Genomic DNA, 23,253 nt, shown 5'->3' with positions numbered 1-23,253 from the left:
TTTTAGCGCCGCGGTAGTTAAAAAATGAACTTTTTATCAGGTTTCCAGCTGAAAATACAAGGATCATTTCGTTATTTAAAGAAATTGCTCTCCTGTGTTGTTGATACTTGTAATTTTCAATAAGTACTTTTCTTGCTAATTTTGTAATTTATCGTATTATCTTTTTCTTGTAAAATGGGTTAAACAAACTTTCATTCTTGCTGAGAGCATTGTTGCCGAGATTACCAGTTTTTCAAAAAAAAAATTAGTTAAAGGAAGGGAAAATTAAAACAAAATTGTAAAATAATTTCATTTTCTGTATTCTATAAATCATTTAATACAATTTTATTTTCCTCATTATTCAACAAAGTATGCTTTTTCTGATGATTTTTCATGTTACTAGAATCATGAAAACCTTTCTCACATATCAAACACTCTTAAAGTTTTTCCTCTGTAGCCCAGATAAATTAGACAATAAAACAGGCGATCTGCTTAAAAAAGTCCAAGTGAAGTATTTTCACCGGGATTATCTTTATTTGCATGCAAGAAATGATCCATGAAAAGTACATTGCAAAATCATGTGCGCTTAAAAAAATATTCAAGGTCAAAATTGAACTGTGATTCGCTAAAGATATATTAATTTATTTTGTTAATTATCTCGCAAAGTAGGCTTCAGATCCAAAAGTGGAAAATAACTTTTTCCTTCGTCGTTATGAGCTTATTCTGCAGGATGACGATCTGCAGTCAATAACAGAACGCCCTGTATATATACAAGGTGTCGTTTATAAGTAAACATATGCTTGAACCCCGAAAAATAACTTTTGTCGATAAAAAAGACATTAAAGTTGATCATTTCTTGCATCCGAATAAAGATAATCTCGGTGAAAAAACTTCACTTGGATTTTTTTTAAGCAGAAAAACCTTTAATTTCTTGGGCTACTGTATGTGTTCGCATATGCGATCGTAAATTACTATTTTGAGTAAATTTTTTTCCACAAACACTACATGCAAATGGTTTTTCTCCGGTATGTAAGAGTTGATGTCGATCCAAATGATGTTTTTGTCGAAATGTTTGATTACAAACATCACATGTAAATGGTTTATCATTTGTATGTATCATTAAATGTGCTTTTAACCATCGTGGAAGTGCAAACGATTTTTCACAAAACTTACATTTATATGGTTTTTCAGTTGAATGATGTATTCGTTTATGTTGGCTTAAAAGTGAGTGACTATGAAATGATTTATCACAATCATTACATGATAAAGGTTTTTCACCGGTATGGGTTCTAATATGAAGGGTCAATTTATAAGCTTGAGTGTATCCACGTCCACAGAAATCACAAATAAATTTTTTTTGTCTAACTTGTTTCACAATTTGTTGGTTTGCCTCATTTGCAGTTCCAATTTCATGATCATGTTCAAATTTTATGTGACATTCCAGTTGCTGTTTATTTTTCATCGTTTTCGCACAATATTCACAATTAAATGGCTTGTCACTAAAATGTGTACGACTATGTTGTTCCAAATTATATTTACGAGAAAATTGACCACCACAAATTGTACATATGAACAATTTTTCATGTTTTTTTAAATGTCGTTCATAAGATTTTTGATTTTGAAATCCCGCACTACATTTTTCACAATTATAAGCCTGTACTGACGTGTTATTTTCTTGTTCGTTATTTGGTAGTTGAAACCAATCTTCATTAGTTTCTGAACAATCGAATTCTTTTTCCTCTTTAATATAAACAGCATCAATAACTTCTTCTTTACAATCGGAATTCACAATGGTTTCTGATAAATATTGTTCGAATTTCTTATACACTTGATGGCATTGATTCTTAAATAGATACGCTGATTTTAGAACATCCAAACATCTTACACAAATATTTTGTGGATAGTTATCGCCTTTTATTACCTGTTGATATGAATAATATTTAGGGTGTTTGTTACATTAATTTAAAGTTAAATTTTCATACCTTAATTTCAACAATTTCGTTTAACATTTCTGCAGGATTTAGTAAACCCCCTTCAACAAATAGAGACTGTAATTCACCTTGAAGTGAACAGGTACGGCAAACATTTTCAAAATTAATCATATTTCTCTTGTCAATGTCAAATTTTAATTTTAGTTTTAAAATTGTGACATTTATTATTTGAAAGGGCGCTTTTTATATACAAACTTATTTACAGGGTCTAACAGAAAAACTAAAAAGTCTCACTGACTGTCATCACCTAGTATGAAAGTTGTCTGGCAGATGGCAGGAAATTTTCTTTGGTTGGTGTATTTGAAAAATTTATATTGATAAATTCATTTAATAATGGTTTCTTTCTTAAATTCTATTCTATTATAATAACAGGAAAGGCAAAAATTGTCAAAATTAATCATATTTCTCTTATCAATGACATAATATTTGAAAGGGCGCTTTTTATATATACAAACGTATTTACAGAGTGTAACAGAAAAAGGCTCACTGATTGTCACCACGGATATTTCACGTCCTTAATATATATGTTCTTGGACACATTATTAAAATGGACACCTTATAGGTGATTTTATGAACACCTATACCAAAATTTTGTTTAAAGCATCAAATTTCTATGCGTTACAAACTTGGTTCTAAATTATACTTGATATATTTCTTATACAGGTTGAAAGAGGGATATTCGTTCCCAAATACAATGTACGCTATGATATCATAAATTTGCATTGAATTTAGGATTTAAAAATTCCTCCATTTTATAAAAAACAAAATAATATTGGGATCTGACAAAAGGAGGCATGACATCTGGTTGTCAAAGTAGAAACTAATTTCAAGTTACAGCTTTTAGTGTTGAGCATTGAAAAGTTTGGAGTTGATTACTTTTTGCAAGTTATAGTTACAACAATAATAAATAATTGATAAAAAAATTAAATTATGGCGTCTTGAAAGTATTTACTTCAATTTATAAAAGCATGAGAAGAGTAAAGTGTTGTGTGAAAAATTTCCAAATATTACACGAAATATTGAAAATTTATTTTGGTAATTTTGAGAAAATTGATTACTCGGTTTTGTTTGTCCCCAACAACAAATTTCATTAATATTAATCATTCTCTTCTTGAAAAATTGAACAAAGGGTATGTATTGCTATGTTATTTTTAAAATGTGTCACTTTTTGTCAGCCATGTTGTTTTAGCCCCGCCCATATGTCAGATCCCAATTAGATATATCATTTATTTATCTTATTTAAAATGCTCATCCGACGACTTACATAATATCTTAATTTTTGAACAATACTGTACAAAATAGAACCACAATAGAACTGGAATTAGTGAATAGTGAAAAAGCGTCAATAAGTTGGCGGCATTGATAATTAATGCTTTCGCCATTTCTGGCTTTGTTCAGTACATTTTGTTTTGTTTAAAATAATAATTTAAAAATAAGTAATAATTAAAAGTGTAATAGTAATAAAATGTCTCACAGTGGACGCAGTGAATGTAGAATTTACGTTGGGAATTTACCACCAGATATAAGAACTAAAGATATTCAAGATTTATTTTATAAATTCGGTAAAGTAACTTTTGTTGACTTAAAAAATCGTCGGGGTCCCCCATTTGCGTTTGTTGAATTTGAAAATGCCAGGTAAAATTTTTTTTACATATTGCATGTTTTATCTTAGTGCTTGAATTAAAATTTATGCCCAAAAAAAAAGGGACGCCGATGATGCTGTTCATGCGCGAGATGGATATGATTATGATGGCTATCGCCTTAGAGTAGAATTCCCCCGTGGTGGAGGTCCATCTGGTTTTCGAGGTGGACATGGAGGTGACAGAAGTGGAAGAGGTTCGAGAGGTCCTCCAGCTCGACGATCGCAATTTAGAGTATTAGTTACCGGTAATTTATCGTTAAATATGTCTCTTAATTTTTGTGTGTGAATATTTTGATGAAGTTATATTTATGATCATATTTTCTTAGGTTTACCACCATCAGGTTCTTGGCAAGATTTAAAAGATCATATGAGAGAAGCTGGTGATGTTTGTTTTGCGGATTCATTTAAAGATGGAACGGGTGTTGTTGAATTTTTAAGATACGAAGATATGAAATATGCGATTAAAAAATTGGATGATTCTCGTTTTCGATCTCATGAGGTTAGACAAACATTAATTTATTAGAACAAGTACAAAACTAGTGAAAATCATAAATAAACATTCAGTTTTTACTTTTTGACTAGTTAACAAATAATTTCTAAAACTATTCACTATTTCGATCCAAAAAATTGGTTTTTGTTTTGAAATTTTGACCGTAATCTCAGAAAATATACATCCAATCATTTCTTGGATCTATTTATATCATTTTTCTGAGAGAATATTTGTATAATAGCAAAATATACTCGATTTTCGTCCCTTTTGGATTCTAGTTACTATAAAAAATAAAAATAAACATTTTTTTTGGTTCCTGCGGTACATGGTGCTTAGGGTGGGCAGTATACATCTCGTCTCTTGGAGTTTTACGAGAAAATTGAAAATATTTCATCCTTGAACTTCTCCCTTTCGTCCGTCCCGGGCACCAGGTACCTTGAGAATCATTTTCAAAGTGATATTCGTGTTCAACGTTCTTGGGAAACGCACAAGTTTCGAATTTCTCCCTCGTCACTTTTGTTAACAAAGTTTTTAGATGCTCTCACTAATTGAATCCAAAAAAACGCTTCCCGTTCATTGCTTTATTTCTTCGACTATGTAGTTTTAACTAAAAAGTTAAATATTGGGACACACACGTAAATTTTTATTTATATATTCAGATTTGGATCATTGATAAAATGCTTTTTTTCTGTTTTATTTGAAGGGTGAAGTTGCATACATTCGTGTAAAAGAAGATAACAGCAATGGAGGACGATCTCGGTCTCGTTCATATTCACCTCCATCACGACGTCGTGGTAGTCCTACATATTCGCCAGTGCGTCGATCACGAGATTCTAGATCCCGTTCACGATCTCCTTATTAGTTAAGAAATGACATAATATATACTGTAATCAAAAAACAAAAAATACCTTAGAGCCATCAACCGAATGGATAAGGCACGTGTAATTATTTTATATAATTAGTACTATTCAAATATTTTAATCAAGCAAAAAACTGATTAATCTATTTTTACAATTAGTTCATTTTTTTGTTTGATTTCATTATTTTACAGGGTATTAAAAAACAAAGCGAAATTTTATTATTTTTTAAGAATAAATCAACGAACATTTATGATTTATTTTGTTTCCAACTCTGTGCTACTTTTTTCTTTTGAAAAATCTATCGTAACGCTTTGGAAAAGAGGGCAAATTAATTGTATATATTTAACTATTCATTGAACGCGCCATAACTTAATGCCCATCATAATACATGAACCGCTACCATTTTTAATATCCTGTACTAACATAATCTAATGGAAGTGTCTTCGTTGTTGATGCCGATAGTAAATTTTCTTATATGATTTTTTGATAGGCAAATTCTTGCTTCTTTTAATATCTGTCGATAATTAATTGAATTTACGCAAAATGAGTGTTATGAGCGTTTGAATGCTTCTGAACTTTTTAATTGGTAGCTTTTTTTGTGCTATTCCCAAAACATTTTCCATAATCTATCGCAAAATTTCAGTTTTTATTGTCTCGATTTCATTGTGGATATTTGTCCTTTACTTAAGGACATATATGGTCCGACTTTGTAAGCTCCGTAGATCATATCTCACTTTAAAGAGCCTTTAAAACGAAATAAACGTTGTATATATTATAGAGCACTAGCTGAACACCTGGAACCATCACAGTGGGGAGGAAGAAGGAACAATATCTCATTTTCTTTGTCACTGTCCAACTCTTGTCATGGCGAGATGGACTCATTGTCATATTCCATCTGAACTTCGTTGGTACTTTTGCTTAACTTATTAACAAATAGTCTTATTTTTAAGTTATCCCAAAAGAAAGGATCGATCAAAATCTATGAACGCAAAAACCAATTGAAACTATTTTAAATGGAGTTATCAAGTCCTTTGCAATATGAGCTATGGTTTCAGGAAGGTTGTTTGATTAAAGATTCAATGATTTAAAGTATTGACCTTATGCTTATTTAATTTTAAAAATAAAGGTCAATATCCTCTATGCTCTTTTTGACAATAGACCCTCACCTATAGACAGAAGTGTCTTCTGCTAAAAGATGACTATGTCGGAAATGTTTCTAAAATGTATGGATACAAAGTTTCGAAATCGAACATTTAAGCCAGATTTTTTAAAGTATATGAATAGAGGTTTGATTGCTTTGCTATATATGAGATTTTCAGATTATTAACACCCAAAAAAAGTAATTCAATCCACAATCTTCATTTTGCGTATCATATTATTGTAATTTTAAATTTAACAGTTGCTGACTATATCATAGGACAGTAACTTATTGGCGTCGCTAGCAACTAGGATACTTCCAACTATAATTCTAAACATACTCAAAAAAAAAAGGAAAAGAAAGTATAGAAAATCGATTGTGAATGAGAAATTTATTTCCTATCGAAAATATTTCGAAGTCGTCGTTGTTTTTCGTGTGTAATAAGATGTTATTTACGTGTCATTTTTTTTATTTAAAGTCATAATTATAAATAATTTTTAAAATAAAACTAATAGAAAAAAAAAACAGTAATTCAACGTGAATATGCATAATTTAAATGTGTAAGTTTTATCAATAGAAATTTAAAGTAGACTATAATAGTAGACATTTATTTTTGTTTTGCTTATATAGAAAAAGGAAATCCCTTAAGTGATTTTTATCTTAAACACATTTTTCGATTTTCTACTACCCAGATATTCGTAAAATAAATATTCGATTTTTAATATTTATTTTACTCGCATGAAAAATAGATATTATAAGGAGATCGAAATAAACTCTATGACAATCATACAAATTACTTTAATAATCTTCGATGAAAAACGTTCTATTAAAGTAAATAAAATCGAAACAAACATGCTCTTAGTAGTTTCCATGGAGAATTTGATCCCCTATTATCAGAAGCCTATCACTTCTTCAAGCCACAGTTTTTTACATTTTATGGTTAAACTGTAATAATTTTGATCTGTGCACAAAAATAAACGTCATAAATTTTGTAACAGAATGAAGTACAGTTGAATCTTGATAACTCGAACATCAAGAGAAATGCAACAAATTTCGAGTTCATGAGTTTTAGACTTAACAAATAGTTTGACTTAGAAAAGCGCGATTATATTTTATTAACTACGACTTACGGAAACAAATTCGAGTTACAGAGTATGAACATGTACTATCAATTCCTAGCAGGAAAATAATTCGAGATGTCACGTATTTAGTAGTTCATTGGAAGGGAATAAAATTTCGGCTAAGAAAGGCGGGAATATATTTTACTAATTACGACCTACGGAGTCCTGTTTTTGAAATTCGAATTAAAGAGCATAAATATGTTGTAGGAAAATAACATTTTGATCGAATTATAAAGTCTAAATATAAGGAAGAAGAGAACAAATAAAGTCTAAATAGAAGGAAGAAAATCAGCGGAAGAGAATGACATTTTTTTCGACATATTTAGGATTACGACTTAATGAGGTTCGAGTTATAGAGATTTTACTGTATACTTATTATTATTTCAATTAACATTCAAGCGTTATAAATGAGCGTTACAATCTTTGTTCGAACTTTTTTTTATCACTTTTCTATAAATACATTCGAACTCCTTAAGGATCTATTTTTCATCAATAAATTTTTAATTAACTTATTTACTCTCTGGAAGACAATTTTTCTCTGCATATAAAAAATTCTTAAGTCACTTATTTATCGTAATAAAGTGATTTTTATATGCAGTAATTATTTGTGCTTCGATTCGTTTTTCATAAATGAATGCTTAAAAATTCGGCTTATTTCAATCTACGTACGTTATCTTAATATTATTTTATTAGGCCAAACAAAAAATTAGAAAATAACATCACATTATCTTCGTTTTAGAACGATTTATAGCCCGAAAAAGAATTGTTGAATATATGATTCCATCCTCAAAACTTTGGAATTTCTTATTCGATAATCCTTGAAGTAAACGTGAAAATTATCTGAATTTTCGTTCGAACGAATTTCAACAGTTTTTTTGACGTTATGATTCAAAGTAAATTAATCTTATTTGGGCAAGATATAGATCAAGAAAGAGGTACTTAAGTATTCTATAATCAGCGAATCAAATCTCGAATATTTCTCCATACTAATTACTTGGATATAATTCTGGGCAAATAAAATACTAAGCTTCTTTTTTTATTTGGGAAATATAAAATTCGTGCCAAATTTATATCTAAAATTTTTTTTAAATATCATTTAAGGGATATACGTACGTAAAATTTTTACTAACTTTCATCTAATTTCACAACTTTTCTTTCTAAGTGTTTTATATTTTTCAATTGTTTATATGGTAATAACATTCCAGATTTTCTATTTATTAAGTCTCCAATAATAAATTGATGTTGTGTTTTGGATTTTTCTTTCAATTTCACTTAATACCATTCATTAAGTTTACTATTTTCCCTTTATTTATTAGGACTTACTCTTAAAGTCACAAACTTATTTTTATCTACACGATATTATGAATGATTTTATGATGTATGATATCAAAATTTGCGATCTGGTTCCGAAACGGTTTTCGACTTACGATCCTTTACTTAACTATTCGTATAACACTAGTCTAGTCCTCATTAAAAGCGGCAAATATTTGAATTTATGTATGGTCAAGTTTATGAATCGGGTGAAATGTTTTAAATTCCAGGCAAAATATTGAGTAGTCTATTTGAGATAAACCTCGAAAATGCCCAAATTTTGAAAGCATAGACAAATATTCACATTATTTCGAAATGCTTGTGAACAGTCAGTTATCTGTCATGCAATTGTACTCGATTTATTGACTTAATCATCTTTTTTTTTTATCATTGGTCTCTAAAACATAGCTTTAAAGATAGAGCTTGAGATAATTCTGTTTCAAAATAACGTTGTCTTCTTTCTTGGGGATTTTTCCTGTTTATTTACCAAACAAAATTTACTAAGCTTATGTGAACCGATTTTTTAAAGGCCGTATAAATTCCTTCTTAGACATAATGGTTTCTTTTGATCTATGATATAGATATAAACTTTGTCACACGTAATTTTGAATTTTTGCCCTGTTTTTGTATTGGATAGATTCTGGAGCGAAACAGCTAACAATTATCAAATCCATAAATAAAAAGATTTGTTTATATAATAAGTATGAATGATGTGTGATTCAATTTTTTTAACCTTTATAAACTTAACTAATTATTTTGTATAATATTAATAATCAGGGCGCGATTTAATGATTTTGTGGCATAAGTTTACTGATTTGTGCGTCTGAAATATTACGCTTTATTTCTATCACAGTATTAATTTATAAATAATTTATGAAAAAGTTATGTCATAAAATCATTCAAGAATTATTATTTAAAATTTCTAATCGAAGATTACTTGCTTCATTTATTTTAATAATTTTTCAAGAACCTATATCTATAGATAATATTTAATCATAAATGATTTTTTGGCTGATTGTCTTTATTTTTCAAGTTTGTATATTTTCAATTTATAAAAAGAAAAACGACGAATTGTGTGGAAATTTTTATTTGATTTTATAATTTGAATTGATTTTCATGTCCATGATCAATTTAAGAAATTTGACGTACAATCAAACTCAAGTTATTTATTAATTCACGGCGTTTCGAATTTATTAAATCCTCCATCAAGCTCTGCTAAAGGATTGTAAAAAAGACAATTGTTCCATCAGTACTTCGATCATTTAAATCCTTAAATTAATTGCTAAAGTAATTAATTATATTGTAGAAGTACTGATTGAACAGTTTTCTTTTTTCCTTACAAATAGCCTGATGAAGAATTAAATAATATGTGAATTAATAATTAACTTGAGTTTAATTCGCTAATTTCCTAAAAAAACTTCCATCATTTTATAATATTTTAAACAAAAGAAATTTATAGATCAGTCACCAAATACTCTTGACTAAAAAATAATTCGAATTATATTTTTTTTTCGTATATTAATTATTTTAGATGTTTAAATTCTCATATTTTCCATCTTCAAACGACGAATCTTGAGAAAAAAGTTTCGTATCCTACATAAAGTACAAGGAAGGATGCCAGAATGCTCCCCCGGTTACAAATTTTATTGGAGAGAAAGATTGTCATCCAAAATTCTTAATTTATTAAGATGGTAATTTCAAGATTAATCAACTTTCTCAGCTGAAATGACAGTAACGTTAAAAAATATACTAATTTGAATTATTAATTTGGTGTTTGATCTATTGACGGTTGGTTTTTTTTTTAAAGAAAAATAGGGACATTTTTATGTTTTTTATTGCAGTTGGAAAAGACTGAAACCAAAAATTGTTTTCCCTTATTGAGAAGAAATTTGTTCTTTTCAAACTCATAACTAAAATATGCTACTTTTACGAACATTTATCACAAGTTTCATATTTAAGTCGTAAGGGAAAATTTTACTATGTTTAATTTTTTCTTTTTTTGTATATAAATTTCTTAATACTCTTTTTTTAATATTGACATTTCACATTTAAAACAAAAGCAATTATGTTACAAAAAAATAATTATAATAATTAATCGTATATTTTGATTTTCAAAATAATATTAAAACATTCTCATAATTTCGTCTTATTGTTTTATTGTAAATAACATTGCAATGTTTTTAAAAAATTTTAATTCCAATTAATAAATTATTTCTGCTCATAATAACATAGTTCTCTGTTTTTTTCTAAATTCGAAAAAGTTAAGAAAAAGATAAAGATTTTGTAAATACGAAATAAAATTCATTAAACCAAGAATCATTTATTCAATAAATCAATATTTATCGGACATTCAAGTCTATTTCGGGATAGGATCCGAATTTTATTTCTTATTTGAAAATAAAATATTCTAATCGTTATTTCTTGAAATAAATTTTGGGTCTAGGCTAGAATTATTGTTGGACTGAATTTAATGTGTCATAACCAAGTCCTTGGGCCATGAGTCATCAAACATAGATCTTATAACTTGGGTTACTTATAAATCCTTACTGTAAAATATATAACGTAATTTTGTTAGATGTGCTTGGATGCATTCGATAAATGCTCGCAAAATTTTTATAAATTTTGCATAATACTGCCTAATGTCTTGGTAAATTATAGCCTTAAAGCTTTATGCCTTTATCAATTTTGTAAATATTTAAAAATAACTAGCCAATCAGTCTATTTTATTTTGAGTTGAAATAATTCTATGATCCAACGAATTTAATTCATAAATTCCTTTCATAATAAATTTTTTTTAAATTTATTAATTGTGTCAGAAAGAAATAATGAATAATTCGTTGGTGTATAAAAGTTGCATATCTTAAATAATAAAGTGATAATCGAAATAAAAATTATTACTTAATTATTTTTTTAATTCACCATCTAATCAAAATCAAATTTTAATGTATTTTTTTCTGTTTGTTTTTGGGAAGCACATTGCTCATTGGATTAAATATTTGGATTTAAATACTCAAAAATATAATCATTACCTAACGGATTTTGGATAAATTAACAATTTTCCCAAACAAGAGGATTCACTCGATTCTGACAAACACTTTTTGGACACCGATGGAACTAACTTATCGGAGGGACAGGATTTCATGTAAAGCGAAATTTATAAAATTATTTCACGATTTTACACACCCACACTTATTTTATTTTTGCAAATTTTCTATGTTGGATGTGAAGTTACGTACTGTGATTATTGGATAATCTTGACCCTTCGATGGATTGTTCGCTGCGTTGGATAGGACGTATCATATTTGTGGATAGGATTAGGATTTCGCGGAACTCAAAATGATGCGAAGGTATGCCATTTGAAAGGAATTGCATATATATTTTGTCTCTTTTTTTTGTTTGTTTTTTGTTTTGTTTTGTTTTGTTTTTTTTTTTTTTTTGTTTTTTTTTATTTGATTTATTTTAGAGACATTATAGAAACAGATGCTCCTAACGCAAAGTGTCCTTATTGTTTTCTGGAAGAAACATTTTAAGCATTACAGAAATCTAAATTTTTTTTGTTTGTTTGCAAATCCATTTATCCATAAATTATGAATTATATCTGTTTTCTTAAATTAAATAAAAATTTGAAGTATTTGAAATCGAAAAGAATATTGTTCATAAAATCAAAAAATTGAATTCCCAATTTTTTTGGCTTGCAATGAATTATTCAAGTACTTCAATATTTTTATAAATTTTTTACTAGGTCAAAGTGTTATGAAGTGGGTAAGTAATCGTCGTAAACGTGGATAATTCTAAAGGTATGAATTTTTTTTAAAATACTTGCATTATTTTTAAGCTCTATGTAAATTAATTTTTTTAATATAATTCTTTTTAAATAAAATGTTTCAATTTTTTTATCAGTATTATCACCAATATGAGTAATGATTTTTATTTTTAAATAAAGTTTTATTAAGCAAAACAGTTAACTGTTTTTTTTTTTTTAATTTTCTTAATGTTGTCCTTGCACGAAAACTGGAAAAGAGGTTTTTGCAAATATGTTTATGTCGTAGTTAAATCCTCTTCCTAAAAAGGACTCAAACTACCTCAATTCCTAGTAACTCAACCCAAATTCAACTAAATAAATTAAGTCAAGAAAAATAAGAATTTTGAATAAAAATGTATGGGCTATAATAGGGCCTTATTATTTAAACTGTAAATGATAGCAGAAAATGTAAACAATAAATGTTCTTTTTTAAAAACAAGTTACGTCACTATTTGTGGTGAAAATTTGAAAAACTCAAAAATTTTGTTACTTCATTCTAAATCTAGGGAAGAAAAATTAATTTTTTATGCATGTTAAAACGCAGGCCTCGAAAAGACAGAATAGAATGCTATAAAAACAGTTTTTGAGAAGATCTACAAAAGTCTCGATATTGTTCTCGACAAAATGCATAGATCTTGAGATAAAGTTCAAATAAGTATTTACATTGTCATCATCCTGAAATAGACAATAGAATACAATCAATGTGATTTTTTTAATATTGAACAAGTTTTTTGGTTCCAGTTTTCGAATAAAATTTTAAGTTCATTGAAATTTGGCGAAAACGATCACCTCAACAAAAAAACCCGTTCTGAATTATAACTGCTTTGCTTGTGGAAAAATTCAAAATTAATGATCTGATCCTGATTTGTCCAATAAATTTTGTAGCTCCCGCTTTTATATTATATTTGTATTGAAGAAAGTTTGATCATTTAGTAATTAAAGGTTGGTAATATAAATGATTAAATATAAAAAGCCCCCTAGCGAGTGAAATTTAAAGTGAACTTTTTAAAAAATGGTGGGAACTAAGTATTATTGAACAATTTCTATTAAGTTTATTTTTTTTAAATTTTTATATATATTTGTCTTCTAATAAAATAAAGTGAGATTTTTTAATAAAATCACAAGTATTAATAAAATATCGATTTATTGTAATATTTAAAACAAACTAACATTAATTGTATTATATTAAAATAATATTATTAATATAAATGTTTTATTACATATTAATATTATTATTTACAAGTTTGGTGTGAGTTTATAATAAAAAAAGGAGAATTTTATAGTTTGAATTCATTTTCAATTTTGAGAAACAAATCAAAACAAATGGTTAGAAAGCTTTGGCGTAGAAGGACAATTACGCACAATGCAGAATCTAATCATTTTAACAAAAATGGTCCAGAAAAGTTAACAAACGTAATCAATTAAGAATACTATTACAAAGAATCTCACAAAACGAAACTGTACAAATTTTAACGAGTTAAATTGTTATGTAAACACTAATCAAGTTAGCGTAGGATATTAATAAAATTTATTAAATCAAAATTGTTCTCTAAATGCTCTTTCGGATTCCACAATTGCTCCAATTATTTTATTAAATATTTGCAATTAAAAATAAACAATTTTTGTTTCTTATATCTCAGTAAATTGATAGTTTTTCCAAACGTTTTGCTATCAATAAATTGCTCCCGTTTAGTTCTTTCAGGATTTAACGATATCGATTAAAAATTTCATATAGGCAAGGCACGTTACAAGTAATTTTTCTGTTTTTGAATTAAAAATTTTAAAGTTTGGTATTAGGAGAATATGTTAAACAAGTGATATACATATTCTTGTATGTCTATGGTATATTACAGTAATATACATATTTTTGTATGTCTATGGTAATATAATGAAGACACACCTCCTATTATACGAAAATATAATAGGAGGTGTGTCTTTAATATAAAATTATATATGAGTAAGATATATAGGATATTGTATTGAACCAAAAGAGACAAAGTATGTTAGTAATATCAATGCTGCCAGTCCAACGGCATTAGAACCAAACAATACCAACCTAATATGCTGTAATATCCATAGACATGTAAAATCTTCTATGTCTATGGTAATATCACTCGTATAACATATTCTCCTGTTGTTAATTCTTATAAAATTTTATTATTTTAACCAAATAAACGTGTAAATTATGAAAAAATATCATATAGGCAATGCACGTTACAAGTTATTTTTAGGTTTCTGAAGTAAAAATTTTAAAATTTGGTATCAGGAGAATATGTTAAACAGGTGATATATAGACGTAGCAGATTTTACATGTCTATGGATATTAATCTATAAAAAATAATAATAATAGGAGGTGTGTCTTTAATATAAAATTATAAATGAGTAAGATATATAGGATATTGTATTGAACCAAAAGAGACAAAGTATATTAGTAATATCAATGCTGCCAATCCAACGGCATTAGAACCAAACAATACCAACCTAAAATGCTGTAATATCCATAGGCATGTAAAATCTTCTATGTCTATGGTAATATCACTCGTATAACATATTCTCCTGTTACCAAAATATAAAAATTTTTATTTCAGAAACAGAAAAATTACTTGTAACGTGCCTTGCCTATATGAAATTTATAAATGGATATCGTTAAATCCCGAAAGAACTAAACGGGAGCAATTTATTGATAGCAAAAACGTTTGGAAAAACTATCAATTTACTGAGGTATTAGAAACAAAAATTGTTTATTTTTAATTGCAAATATTTAATAAAATAATTGGAGCAATTGTGGAATCCAAAGGAGCATTTAGAGCAATTTTTTGATATATGATTTAATAAATTTTATTAATATCCCACTTTAATTTCTTATTGACAGCCAAAAGTTATTTTGAAATATTGTTTCCCCTAGGATAATATAAAAGAAACTAATAGATGGCCTAAGTATACACCATCGTGTACAGCCATCTGGGAAGAGACACCATGTTTTTGGGATTAAAAGTTTCCGAATCCGAATTTGTTATAAACAAAAAATCAGTCTGTGATAATTTTTGAATAGAATTAATTTGCTAATGGTTATAATTAATTAATTTCTATGGCACGTGCTCTAATCAAGCACCATTTTGAAATTAAAACAAAGTTTTTAACAAAAATAAATGTTCTAAAACTGATTTTTAAATGTAACGGTTAAAAAAGGTGACAGTTGTGATTGTTTTAAATCATCAAAACTTTTAACTTTAAATTATTTTAGTGTGTGCTGTTTTGTATTTTAAAATCTAAAAATTTGAAGACAAAATGAATAGTAAAAAAGAAAATAGACAGAATCAACAGATTCAATCATTCGTACGAGTTCGGTTAGTTTTTATTATCTATTTTGTTATACAATTTGTTATATACTTTTTGGAAATTTTGTTTCAGGCCTCTAAGCAGTCAAGAAAAGGAACAACGATCTCATAATGTTATCGATGTACCTACGAATCGTGAAATTAATGTTCGTCAACATGCTATGTCAAAAAAATTTACATTTGATCGTGTATTTGGACCAAAATCTACGCAGGTAATTTTATTTTTAGCATAAATATTTATTTTATATTTCAGCCTTTGCGTCAAAATTTGTAACTGTGTTGAAAGAACGAAGCAAATTGGTAAATTTTTATCATATTTTCTGTATTGAGAGTGTAGATCACAACAAATTTAATCACATTTCATGTTTTTAGCTTTTCTCAGATTTTCTGAGGAACAGTGAATTAACGCAATCACAGGAGAAACTGTTAATTTTTATGTATTGGGTGTTCAAATACTAACGTACTTTTACTACATTGATCGTTAATTTTTACAGCTTGAATTATATTCGGTGGTTGTTAACCCTTTAATACAAGAAGTATTGGCTGGTTATAACTGCACTGTATTCGCTTATGGACAAACCGGAACCGGAAAAACCTACACAATGGCGGGAGGGTCCGAAGGAACAACATCCAATGGATCATGGCAAAATGTATGTATATTATCATATTTTTACTTTAATATTTTTATCAGCTGGTTAAATTCGTGGGGGGGGGGGGGTATAATCCAAATTTTGATCGAAATGTAAAGAAATTCTTTGAAAATTGAATTGGGTTACGAATCCATGGGATCCTTGTTTTAAAAGCGTAAAAAATCTGGTTTAAAAGTTTAACAGAATGTAAATGGGAATCAGAATCGTTATAAATTGTTTTCCGTTTTTATTTAGGATCCACACGCAGGGATTATACCTCGTACTTTAAGTCAGCTATTCGATGAATTAAGATTGTTGCAAGTGGAGCACACGGTACGAGTCTCATATTTGGAGCTGTACAACGAAGAATTATTTGACTTGTTATCGCCAATCGAAGACTCATCCAAAATACGTCTTTACGAGGATAATGTTAAGAAAGGATCAGTCATTGTTCATGGATTAGAAGAAGTGACTGTTCATAACAAAAATGAAGTTTACAAGATTTTACAAAAAGGCTCTGAGAAACGTCAAACTGCTAGCACGTTAATGAATGCGCAGTCAAGGTATATATTTTCCAAACTATCTAATCAATTATTATCAGAGGATTTTTTGGACAAATTTTATCGTATAAGAAATAATTTTTTTGTTGAAACACACTAATTTTGTGTCATATTTTTCATTTTTCGAAGAAATTATTCGTTTATATGAGCCCTTATACCAAATGTGGAAATCACGATACCGCTTTTTTGAAATTTATTGAAGATACGTTAAGTTTGACCAAATTTTTGTAAAGTATGACCCAAAATTAGTTGGATTACAAACTTGATTGATTAAAATTAGGTAAAATTCGGGTGTGGTAGACCAAAGTCAATTTTTTAAAATTTTCAAAAAAATAATCAAAGAACTGTCTTTGTGATTTTAGAAAACTCAAAAAAACGCCAATCAAAGACAATAATGGATTTGTTAATTGTTCCTTATTAATTAATAAAATTCAATGTTGTTTTCTTTTGTAGTCGATCGCACACAGTTTTTTCTATAACTGTGCATACCAAAGAAAGTACGAACGAAGGTGAAGATCTTTTGAAAACGGGAAAATTAAATTTAGTGGATTTAGCTGGCAGTGAAAATATTGGTCGATCAGGAGCCGTTGACAAACGTGCTCGTGAAGCTGGCAACATTAATCAATCGTTATTAACACTTGGTCGTGTAATTACGGCTTTAGTTGAAAGAGCTCCACATGTGCCGTATAGAGAGTCTAAATTAACTCGCTTGCTACAAGACTCTCTTGGCGGACGAACCAAAACATCTATCATTGCTACGGTATCACCAGCCGTATGTAATTTGGAAGAAACGTTGAGCACCCTTGAATATGCTCATCGTGCGAAAAATATTACAAATCGTCCAGAAATAAACCAAAAATTGACAAAATCTGCTATGCTTAAGGTAAGATTGAAATATTCACTTTTCTCTACTCCTAAATTTTTCTCTGGAAATATTCTTTTAATTCGAATTTTATTTTATTCAGGAATATACTGAGGAAATAGAACGATTACGACGTGACCTTACTGCAAGTAGATCATGCAACGGAATTTATTTAGCGCCAGAAAATTATAATCATATGGTTAACGAAATCGAAAACTATGCACGAGAATTAACTGAAAAAATAAACGAACATCGAGCAATCAGTGATGAATTAGAAAAAGTAAACGATATCTGTTCACAGCTTAAATTAAATTTAACTGAAACCAAAGCAAACTTACTTGAGATCGAAAAAAAATTAAAAGAAGTTACAGCGATTTCGGAGGAGAAAGCACATTTAGTTGAAAAATACAGTGAAACTGAAGCGAAACTAGGAGATCAAGCTCGCACACTCTTAAACGTTGTCGAAACGGTTACAAAAGATGAAAATAAATTACATGATAAATTGGAACGCGTTAAAATGATTGAATCGAAAAATACAACAGAAAGTGAACGATTCCAAAATGTTTTCAATTCAAATGTCTGTGAAATGCAACAAAAAATTCAAACATTTTTTCAAACACAAAATAATTTTATCGAAACACATGTCTCGCAGAACGTTCAACAAATCAACTCTAATAAATTCGAAATGATTGCCATTAAACAAATTTTAAACGATTTATTTTCACTCGGAACGAAATTACAAAACGATTTACGTGAAACGTTAAACGGAAATATTGAAACAGATGAAAGATGCTCTGATGAACTGAAAAAGATTGTTCAGAATAAATTTAATCATAGTTTTTCAATTGTAAACGAATTGTTAAATACGAAAATTCTTCCTCTATTAGAAACGTCAATCACAAAATCTGATAAAAATGTTGAACAAATTCACGATAATCAACAACAATTAATTTTGAAATTTATTGAATCCCATCAAAATTTTGAGAAATTATGTTTAAATATCGAACAATCTATGAATTCAACATTTCAGAAATTCTCAGAGCTTTATACGAAAAATATTCATACAACTCGAGTGATGAATGAAATCATTCAGAAACAGAGGAACGATTTAGATGAAATGGTGCAGAAAATTAATTCGATGAAAGAATTTAATGAAAATCTTGAAGAACAAACAGCTAACGTACATAAAACATCTGAAAATATGATTCGACTTTATGAAAATAGTTGCCACGATGTGAAAAATGTTGAAAAACAAGCGATTTTGGATTCTAATGAACGATTAAAATTAAATGAAAAACTTGTTGTAGAGATATCGGATGATTTAGTTCGAAAGGAATTTAGTTTACGTGACAATTGTAAGGAACTTAAAGAACATCTTACAACTGAAATCGACGAATTTAGAAAAGTTTTCGATTCAAATATTCAAACAGCACATACAAAAATTACCGATAAATTAAAAAACAATATTGAAAAACACGAACTGATGAAAAATTTAACAACAAAAATCGATGAAAATTTATCAAACTTAAAAACGAATTCAAACAATTTACAAATCACGTTCGAAAATTACCAAGAACAAGTGAAATTATCATGCGATTCAAATATGAGTCATTTAACAGAAGAAAATTTAAATATTGAGCAAAACATTTGTTCGGATTTGAATGATCGTAGAATCGAGGTTGAAAGATTTTTAACCGAAGATATTATTTTGGATGGTACGAAACCAACGGGAAATACACCGATCCGTAAAGATTTTATACCATATCCAAGATACTTAGCAGCAACATCACCACAAGAAGTGATTTTGGAACGGTTTAGAAGGCGACGTTTAGCTGACAACAATTTGCAGTCACGAGATGAAGTTGTCAATGGAATTGTGGCATCTGAGTCAAATATCATCGCCGAAGAGGTTTGTTTGGAGTCTGAACAAACGGCCGAATTGGTTAAATCATCATCTACAAATGATTTATGTAACACAAGAGAAGAGAGGTGTGAAGCTGGCTTTACTACCCCCAATCCACCCAGTATTCACAGGGTAAGTTTACTATTATTATAACATTGAATATTAATTCCGTTTAGTTTTGTTCCTTGATTTTCTTTTGTCGAAAGAATTAAATAGAAATGAGTTAAATACATAATATACTGATGTCAGATAACTACCAAGACCTAAAGATCTACACTTCCATCAAAGTAGATAAAATTTACTGAAGTTTTGGAGGTCAAGTTTTATTCGTTAATTTCGGAAAAATGAACGATTTTCTACGTGAAAACTATTTTCATAAAGTCGAATCATATTTTCAGATGTTTTATGTACGTTAGCTGTTTGTTCTTCAAGATTTTCATTAAATTCTTTCATCAAATTAATTTTCTGCATCATTTCATCTAAATCGTTTCTCTGTTTCTGAATGATATCATTCATCATTTCAGTTGAATGAATATTTTTCCTATAAAGCTCTTGAGAATTTCTGAAATGTTGTATTCATAGATATGTTCGATATTTTAACATAGTTTTTCAAAATTTTGATGCGATTATAAAAATGGTTTTTTTAATTGTTTCAGTTATCAAACAAAGAAAACACTGGAGATTCATTAAGAAGACACAAATCAAAATCAGCAACACAGCTTCAAAGAGTTTCGGATAATAATCCGAAAGCACCTGTTTCAGCATCACGTGTAGTAACTAGTAGACGGGCAGTACTTGGTCCCTTAGATAATTAAAATAAAGTGAATTAACTGTTATAAATTTATATAAGGATGAATTCTTGTTGACTTCGAGTTGAGACATAGTTATTGAAATAAATACCACGATACTCGAAATAAAATGATATTTTATTTCGAGTATCGTGGTATTTATTTCAATAACTATGTTATAAATTTATTTTATGACAAAACGTACTTGTAGCCCTCAAATTTTATACGATTTTATATTTGTAACTTATAGATTAATTTAATTTAAATTTATAAAAAGATTTTTAGAAAAATAAAATATTTGATATTATGATGACATTTATCTTTTAATTTTTACTTGTGGCAAAAGGGGGAAAATTTCAGATAAAATTATATTTAGAATTGGTATCAATGATATTTAGTTTTAGATCATCTTTGGATTAAGAATCATTATCGTAGACGGTAGATCTTTACCTTCCGCTCGATTGTTAAACTGTTCAAATATCAAATATTTCTTCATTTTCGTTAAACCAAGTGTAGTAGTTCATCCTGTATTAACAAATGAATTAGGCTTTTTTTTAGGGGGTATAGCCTCATAAAATGAATTTATTCCCCCTCCCAAAGTCTTCAGAAGGAAAAGGCTAATTAAGTCAAGAAAAATATGAATTTTTAATAAAAATGCATGGACTCTAAAAGTTAAGCCACAATTTCAACGTGGAAATCTGAAAAAATCAAACATTTTGTTGCTTCCTTCTACATCTACACTCTTTTAATGAAGAAAAATTAAAGGTCTATGCATATTAAAATGCAGGCGTCGAAAAGACACATAGAATGGAGTACCTACTGTAATAACAGTTTTTCAGAAGCGAACTACCAAAACCTCGATATGGTTCTCGACACAATTATAAATCTTGAGGCTACTATTAGCTTCTTAGGGTTCAATAATTTACATCGTGACAATAGACAATGGAATCAGTTCAATTCTTTTGTAAATATTATTAACAGTTTGGTATTATTGTGCTGTGTGTGTGTGTGTGGAAAAATTCTTGATCCTGATCATAATTTGTCCAATAAATTTTGTAATTCCCGCTTTTATATTGAAGAAATTTTGACAATTCAGTATTTAAAGGTTGGTAATATTAATAAATGACTAATTTTTGACATATTGTCAAAAGCGGGAAATTATTTCTTTCAAAAGTACTGAAATTTTGATCCATCTTGAGTACACTCCCAGTAGTTTTTATATATTGTTATCGGAACTCACAGATAAACTTACATCCATTTTCACATCCTTTAATATGTTGACAAAACTGTGATTTACGTTAAATAAAAGTTAGAAATTATTCTTGTTCAAAAACTTAAAAATGGAATACTTAAAATCAACATTAAAAATATTGGATTCTTCAACATCGAAAATAACCCAAAAACGAAATGCTGCCAATGAACTATTGGAGACCCTGAGTAAAAGATCTATTATTGAAGAATTGAATAATAATCACTTAACAAAAACGTCTATTTGTTGGGACAATGTATTACGAGTTTGTCAAAGGTACATAATTGGAGAAGCTGATAGATGTATTGATAGCGAACGATTGGGGAAAGCACAAACACAGGCGAGTGATCGTGTGGTTGTAAATTGTCGTATATTAGCAACAAGAGTTATTGAACATTCCTCTTCGTCAGGTAAGAATCATTTTTATTTTAACGAGGGCCTTGATTTTTGAAAGTTACCGAAAACCGTGCTCTCTATCTTCAGCGTATTAGTTTTTTTATGACAGTCATGTTTAAATGTTTAAATATCGTCAAAGGTAGCACAGGACTGCCATACGTCCTTAAATGAGCTGGCAGAACGAATGATTGTAGACCTGGTATGAGTATCGGGACACAGGGACATTCCAGGAAATTGTGAAGCCGACGAAAGGCCAATCTTAGATGGAAGGAAGAACGTACTTGTGGTACTACAAGACAGATATGGTTTGAGTACAATCGCAGGCGTTCCGAAGCTCCCATATCACTTCCAAGGGCCTCTGTTCGCAAAGTTGTTGCGGCTATCACAGGACACTGGCTGGACGGCAAGCATACCAGAGATGGGCCAACCCATTTACGGTATCACAACGGACTCTATGGTCTAAGTGTGTCCCAACCCAGGACAGCCACTCTAACCTAATTTTTAATTATGATTTCTAGTTTATGGAGACCGTCTCTGGCGAGAATGAACCGTAGAATATGTGTTGTGCGTAAACATTGCTGTCAAGCTCACCTTTCTAGGTGCTCATACATTTTAAATTAAATACATTTCATTTTGTTTTACAGATTTCCTGTATTTGACCAGAGGTTCAACCTTGGAGTGTATCTTTGAAGTATTGGATAATCCAAAATACCATAAATACTATTTAAAAACGTATTTAGATATACTGACCAGTATTTTGCTACGTGTGGAACATTTTGTATATTATTTACGTGATTCAGAATGGAAAGGTTTGTATATTATACACTCAATCAAAGTATTAAAGGAATATTTTTTTAACAAAAAATTTGATCAAAATTTTTAACAGCTGTATGTATCTCTGAGAAAAAATCATCGAGTTTTAAACCTCAATAGATCGTTCGAAAACTTGTACTTTCTAATTTTAGTATCTATTGCTCAAAAATTTGAATCACGCCATGCCGCTTTGTTGTACGGAGGGTTGAAAGGCTGAGAGATGTTTTCTGTAAATTTTATATAAAATTTAGAAACGTATCAAAATTTTAAAAAGTTAAGGTCACACGAAGGCTTGTTTAAATCTCTTGAAAATGAGTTATAAAAAGTTCCTTTACGAGCTTTTTGGACTAAGATATTCGCTTTCCAAGAAAAATTGACACT

General features: G+C 28.9%; 3 protein-coding genes across 4 annotated transcripts; 2 read left to right on the top strand and 1 right to left on the bottom strand.

The window, feature by feature from the left end:
• Positions 1-306: 306 nt before the first annotated feature.
• Positions 307-2,191, bottom strand: LOC123299771 (gastrula zinc finger protein XlCGF8.2DB-like). Its single transcript, XM_044882109.1, has 2 exons — positions 1,962-2,191; positions 307-1,900 (listed from the first exon to the last, which is right to left on the bottom strand). Exons 1-2 carry the CDS (start codon positions 2,079-2,081, stop codon positions 887-889), a joined length of 1,134 nt encoding a protein of 377 aa, XP_044738044.1. The 5' UTR covers positions 2,082-2,191; the 3' UTR covers positions 307-886.
• Positions 2,192-3,360: 1,169 nt separating this feature from the next.
• On the top strand, positions 3,361-5,083 carry LOC123299773 (serine/arginine-rich splicing factor 1A). Its single transcript, XM_044882111.1, has 4 exons — positions 3,361-3,605; positions 3,676-3,857; positions 3,939-4,111; positions 4,806-5,083. The coding sequence occupies exons 1-4, from the start codon at positions 3,436-3,438 to the stop codon at positions 4,962-4,964; spliced, it is 684 nt and encodes a 227-aa protein (XP_044738046.1). The 5' UTR covers positions 3,361-3,435; the 3' UTR covers positions 4,965-5,083.
• Positions 5,084-15,389: 10,306 nt separating this feature from the next.
• LOC123299764 (kinesin-like protein Klp61F) lies at positions 15,390-20,628 on the top strand. 2 transcript variants are annotated; one of them, XM_044882101.1, is made up of 8 exons: positions 15,391-15,681; positions 15,746-15,884; positions 16,167-16,322; positions 16,557-16,864; positions 17,315-17,744; positions 17,827-19,758; positions 20,283-20,467; positions 20,599-20,628. In XM_044882101.1, exons 1-7 carry the CDS (start codon positions 15,623-15,625, stop codon positions 20,439-20,441), a joined length of 3,183 nt encoding a protein of 1,060 aa, XP_044738036.1. In that variant the 5' UTR covers positions 15,391-15,622; the 3' UTR covers positions 20,442-20,467; positions 20,599-20,628. The 2 variants fall into 2 exon arrangements, with proteins under 2 accessions (XP_044738037.1, XP_044738036.1); XM_044882102.1 differs by lacking the exon at positions 20,599-20,628 and having other exon boundaries at positions 15,390-15,681; positions 20,283-20,535.
• Positions 20,629-23,253: the final 2,625 nt, after the last annotated feature.

This window comes from Chrysoperla carnea, chromosome 5 (genome assembly GCF_905475395.1).
Source record: "Chrysoperla carnea chromosome 5, inChrCarn1.1, whole genome shotgun sequence".
NCBI lineage: Eukaryota > Metazoa > Arthropoda > Insecta > Neuroptera > Chrysopidae > Chrysoperla > Chrysoperla carnea.
This window is presented reverse-complemented; position numbering and strand designations above follow the sequence as displayed.